Source organism: Nelusetta ayraudi, unplaced genomic scaffold (genome assembly GCF_046127955.1).
Source record: "Nelusetta ayraudi isolate G7.1 ecotype Tasmania unplaced genomic scaffold, CSIRO-AGI_Nayr_v1 ptg000016l, whole genome shotgun sequence".
Classification (NCBI taxonomy): domain Eukaryota; kingdom Metazoa; phylum Chordata; class Actinopteri; order Tetraodontiformes; family Monacanthidae; genus Nelusetta; species Nelusetta ayraudi.
The window spans coordinates 4,341,501-4,347,500 of NW_027466066.1; the positions used below are offsets into that span (position 1 = coordinate 4,341,501).

The 6,000-nt window shown below is 47.0% G+C and overlaps 1 protein-coding gene across 6 annotated transcripts in view; it reads left to right on the forward strand.

Annotated features, from left to right (window-relative positions):
* cacna1ia (calcium voltage-gated channel subunit alpha1 Ia) overlaps nucleotides 1–6,000 on the forward strand; it is an 84,341-nt gene that overhangs the window by 35,353 nt on the left and 42,988 nt on the right. For all 6 annotated transcript variants that reach the window (XM_076023998.1, XM_076023997.1, XM_076023999.1 and 3 more), the window contains exons 9-11: nucleotides 2,301–2,452; nucleotides 3,244–3,429; nucleotides 5,871–5,988. In XM_076023998.1, the coding sequence (XP_075880113.1) occupies nucleotides 2,301–2,452; nucleotides 3,244–3,429; nucleotides 5,871–5,988 (456 nt within the window). The remainder of the gene's footprint in view (nucleotides 1–2,300; nucleotides 2,453–3,243; nucleotides 3,430–5,870; nucleotides 5,989–6,000) is intronic.

Sequence of the window (6,000 nt, forward strand, 5' to 3'; positions counted from 1 at the left end):
CCTAAATTGAATCCACGAGCTGCTTTCGTCGGCCCACCGCCCCCAATTTTTGCTCCCTGTTTTTTATCATCTCCACTCTCCAGCTGAGTCGACTGTTTATCTCCCTTCCCTTCCTCCGTGTCGTTCCTATTTCCGCGCAAGCCCCCACCCACCCCCACCCGCCCTCCACCCCGCCATCCCCTCCCCGCCTCTGAGTGACAGAGGCTTATTGATCGGGAAGAGATGTGTCTGCCTGATAATGAGACTCGGAGAGAGAAAGAAAAGAGGCGGCGCAGAGCCGCGGTGGTGCCGGGGATGGATTGGGAGAAAAAGAGGATTAGAGGAGGGGGAGCGCTGAGAGTGAATGTATGTGTGTGTGTGTGTGTGTGTGTGTGTGTGTGTGTGTGTGTGTGTGTGTGTGTGTGTGTGTGTGTGTGTGTGTGTGTGTGTGTGTTGTGTTTTTTTTTTTTTCTTTTCTTCCTTTTCCCTCTGACATGGTGTGCTAAGTTTGGCACGGCCAGCTGGCTGTTTCTCCAGCGGCTTTGAAAGAGAAACTTCATAGGGGGCATCAGTGAAAGCATGGATGCGATCCATGTCGAGGCGGCGAACACATTCGCCCGGAGTGAAGGGAAGCGACGCGCGGCGTTGGCTACGCGCGCGCGAGCACGCACAAAAGGGAACAAATTGAGTTCAGAGACTTGTTTCCATTATTTATTTATTTTTTTGTACTTGCAGGAGTGTGTTTGAAAATCCGGGTATAGCGTTTTCTCTACTTTTTCTATCCAACCTTCCCTTCCATCTTCCCACCTACGGTAAAAAAAACAAAAAAAAAAAACCATAACAAACACAATCTGGTTCACTGTTTTTTTTTTTTAAAGGCCCAGTGTGTAAAGTTTAGTATTATTGGATGTTAAGATAGCATATTGCCAACAACTCTGTTCAATTCCTTTTTACTGGAATACTACTGCGTCTCGTATACCGCGTTCAATCTGCCGGAGCCCCTCAACCGTCACGAACTGGCCCTTTAAATTTCCTCTGTTCCTCCCCGTGGCCAATTTAAGATGAAGACAACTCGCCTCGTTCGCCGTGTGAGAGTGAATTCCCTCTTTAAGACGCTGACAGCGTGAGTGGCAGCCTCTTTGCGTGCGATGCCGGCGTGCGTCTCCAGCCGCAGCCGCGGCGACGTGAAACGTTTCAGCGTCTTTTGTTTCTTCACAGCTGCGTTTATGTCTCGGCCATCCGAGCCCGGTATATGTGAAACCGCTGCACAGGTGATTGCTTGACTCCTGATTGAGTTCGAGACTCATTCTACCGACGTGTCTCGACTGCTCTTCTCCGTTAACTCCATTAACTACCTCTAGCTAAGCCACCTGCAAAGGAGATGAGAGAAAAATGTTACAGCAAGGAGATTTTTGTTTAAGTTTTCATTTCGAGTTTTAAGTTGAAACTTTGTGAATAAAGTCAAATTTTTCGTAAAAACAACTTGACTTAAAAATGATGAAATTTTGTGAATTAAGTGTTAGTTAGTTAAAAATAAACTGCCGAAAACAGGTGTATCCCACAAGATTTACCCACAGTAATCAGGAAACTGGCAAAAATTAAAGTACTCCACTAGACTTGAGTGCAGAGCCTTTCGGCTTTATTCTTGACTTACCTCACATTGACATTAATTTCACATTTTCGATTTTTATTCACAAAATTGTGTCTTTTTTACCTAACTTTAGTCTCAAAACTTTGACTTTAATCTCGAAATTTCAACTTTATTTACTGTAATTGGAAACTTGAAAAAAAAAAATTCAATCTTATTTTTTGTATTCTCTTCTTGTGGCCCTAATCATTTTCTGTACTCGCTGCATTAGTATTTAGTGTATGTAGTTAACAGCTGTATGAACCCTGTCGGAAAGGCAACAGCTCCGATTCCTCGTTTGAACTCGTGCCACTTTCCCACGCTGCCACGAATGAATGAATCACTCAGTTGCTAACAATAGCCCTGCTTTGCTCACAAAAATGAACAAATCACCCAGTTGCTCTGGGAGTGGGTGGGGCTTGGATCCACATTCGGTTATCCACACACACTCCAGGCGACTGACTCAGTGATTCAAGTGACTCAAAAACCCAAATTGTCCTGGTGAGTGACTGGTAAGGGGACTGCGGATGGAATTAGCTTGAAGCTAAAAGCCTGGTACAGTCCATCAAATGGCAACGTGTATATCCGAGCTGCACGCTGTCCCTTTTCATATAAACTATAAATTTGACTCACAAAAATAATCGACTTTCCCATCACTAACGCACGAACCCCGTCTCTCCCCGAACACCCACAGCCGGAGGAGCTGACCAACGTCCTGGAGATCTGCAACATCGTCTTCACCAGCATGTTCACGCTGGAGATGATCCTCAAGCTGACGGCCTTCGGCTTCTTCCAGTACCTGCGGAACCCCTACAACATCTTTGACGGCATCATCGTCATCATCAGGTCGGTCGTCAGTCGACGGAATTGCCCCAGCAAGCTGATTTGAGGGCGTCGTCGGCCCGCCTTAGAGAGCACCGTCAGATTCTGGGTTTCGTCAGAGCGGTCCGCCAACTTCTCGGCTCAGGTCTAAACTTCCTGCCGGCGAAGGTCGTGGGGAGAGGCGACTCCCTCTCCCTCCAGAGCCGTCAGGAGCAGTTAGCAGTCTGCTCTCGCGCTGCCGCTGAGAATATTGTCTGGTCCATCTCACCTCCTCTGCTCTCAATGTGCAATAACATTTCCCCAAGACGCAGGCTGGCTGGTTTTAAGAACTCGTCTGTGCCTTCCTCAATCTAGGAAATTTCCGGGTCGTGTTCATTGATTATTTATCTACTCTGCATTTATATTTGTTTTTCATTTGCTGGAGTATCTTGCATTCTTTTTTTTTTTTTCTTTTTTTTTCCCGTGCAACATGCATCATACAAATTGTATGTGACCTCAGACAGGAGTATGGTCCTGTATCGTGTCAACTCCCACGCTATCCTTTTCTTTCCAATCATTCTGTTCACAGGAAACACAACCATAGAAATGACAGTTTGCATCATTTTTGGTACAACACGCGTCACAACTGTGTGACCACTACCACGGCTGAAACACTTCAACATTGGGCGTCGCACGATCAAGGATGTTCACAAAGTGGACTCGCCTGCTCTCTCCTCTCCCTCTCCCTCCTCTCGACGTCCTGCCGCCTCGACATTTCCCCGCCGCTGCCTCTGCCGCTAACTTTCCTCCCCCTCTCCTCCGCCTCCGACCCGCAGCGTGTGCGAGATCATCGGCCAGGCGGACGGCGGCCTCTCGGTGCTCAGGACCTTCCGGCTGCTGAGGGTCATCAAGCTGGTGCGCTTCATGCCGGCGCTGAGGCGGCAGCTGGTGGTGCTGATGAAGACCATGGACAACGTGGCCACATTCTGCATGCTGCTCATGCTCTTCATCTTCATCTTCAGGTAAACTCCAGAGCGGAGCGAACTGAGAGCCAGAGGGCCGAGGCGGTGTTGTGTAAACATTGTAGCAGTCACTTTCATTCATTCAACCCAGTGGAGGTTGTCACCTGTGTGCGTGTGTGTGTGTGTGTGTGTGCGCGCAAATTTGTTCAAATGTTTTGGGCTCACTGACTCATTTCTGCATTTAACTCCCATTACAAGCAGTTTTATGAATGAATCACGTCGAATGCTCTGCGATCACTGTGACGCAGGAAAAATGGTCAAGATGTGCTGATCAAGTACGGGAACATTTCACTGTTTACTGAAAACCACTTCCAATGTCTAATCTAACAGTGACTGAGAGAATTCCAAGTGTGCACAATTCTGTGTTAACACACTAAAAATTGTCTGTTTTAAAGAGCAAAAGATACAAACTACGATGTGTTGTTTACTCTTTTTTGGATTACCACACACAACCAATTGTGATTATAATACAAAGCTTTGGCTGCATAGTGCACACTTGATATGCATTCTCTAAGATCACATTCAATTAGAGCAGTGGTTCTCAAACTTTCTCTCTCACGCCCCTCCTTGGAGGAGGAAAATTGTTCATGCCCCTCCCCCCCAAATTTGGGGCTAGAAGCTAGGCTAGGGCTAGGAGCCCCAAATTTGACGTGGCTGTGTGTTGAGGGATCCCGATGAACCAGCAGGTGGCCCCATGTCTCTCGGACAAAGTTGACTTTTGACCCCATAGACTTGCATGGCATTAGGGTTAGCGATAAGGCTGGAATTAGGGTTAGGGTTAGGGTTACTGCTGGAATTAGGGTTAGGGTTTCAGGGTTCCTCATGGGCTAGAAGCCCCAAATTTGACGTGGCTGTGTCTTGAGGGATCCCGATGAACCTGCAAGTGGCCCCATGTCTCTAGGACAAAGTTGACTTTTCACCCCATAGACTTGCATGGCATTAGGCATTCTATGCAACAACTGTCAAAGCCATCCCGTATGTGTTCAGCACTTCCTGGCTGATTTTCCTGCACCAGTATTGTTCTTGGAGCATTCCAGTGGATTATTTCGTGAAGCTGCTTATAATGGAGTTCAATGCAGAAATGAATCCACGACCCCAAACTTTTGTTTGCAGTGTGTGTGTGTGTATATTGCAGCCTCCTCCTATAGACCGATCCCTCTCTCCGGGTGCCTGAGCAGTATCTCAATGTATTCAGCAGGGTAGTTATCCACACAGGGTGCTGTACCTCATAGCTGAACGCTCTGTGCGTTGTTGTTGCTGCTGTTGCTGTTTTTGTTGTTTTTCCGCAACTCCGAGCCTTTGAACACAAGGATAAAAAAAAAATGCTAATAATAAAAGAGAGTAGCTGCTACGGAATATGAGCAGCGGATGAGACAAAATGCAGCCGGTGAGCTCGGAACAGACAGCCGTGGCCTCGGGGCCTGAACACGGCTCGAGCAAAATAAAGAGATTAGAACTTCCAATTAGTGGAGAGATCCACTCCACTTTTTGTTTTGTTTTGTTTTTAAACCACAACCTGTCTTGACTGTCAAGCTTCTTTTTTTTTTCTACTATCTTTCTGACCGGCTCCTTCTCCGCAGTTTTCTGTTTTTCTTTCAATTTCGGCTAAATTGGACGATTGAACCTCAGGCTGAGTGCTGGAATATTAGAGTGATGGATGAATAGAGGCCATATAGAGAATGATATCGGGGCATATATATATATATATAGATTCAGTGGCGTATTACACAGAATATAGGGATGTCTGCAAGGATGTAAAAAAAAAAAAAGAAAGATAATTGGCCCTTAATTGAATTGAACTAATCTGATGAGTTTCAACCGTAAAACCAAAAGGTGGCGTTCAATCAATGTTTTTAACACAGTTGTTACAAATGCCATCATCGGTGATTATGCAGAGCCGGCGGCCTTGTCCTTTGACTTTAATGAGTCAGGAGGTTTGGGGCGACTCCTCCACTATTTGCTCCTGTTTGCAGCTGCAGTTCAGCAATTGGGGGGTAAAGCATCCGAGACAGATGGTAGCAGAGCTTCGCTCGCTAATGCCTACCCGGGCACCTGGCGTTTTGTCTTATGCGCATCCAGCCACTGTTGCTTTTAGTCAGCAGGTGACGTAAAGAAATAAAGAAATACATGAATAAGCGCAGCTTCGCCGAGGCACCTGCTTCAAAGTTGCGCACTGCTTTAGGGGAAGAGCGGCAGTGGAAGGAGAGATGATGAGCGTGTCTCCCTGACTTGGGTGGAGATAAAAAGGTTGGGGGGGAAAAAATAGCTCTTCGTAATGGATGCGTGTGTACAGTGCTGCTGCTACCGTGAGTGTGCGTGCGTGCGTGCGTCAGTCCATACGTTTGTGAGATTTGATGTTTTCAAGTCCTTCACCCGTAACGTTTGCAGTCTTCCATACCAATATGGGGTGCTGAGTAGATCTTCTCTTCATGTCGTCGCAGTATCCTGGGGATGCACATCTTTGGCTGCAAGTTCAGTCTGAAGACGGAGGCGGGCGACACAGTGCCCGACAGGAAAAACTTTGACTCGCTCCTGTGGGCCATCGTCACCGTCTTCCAGGTGGGTTCAGCC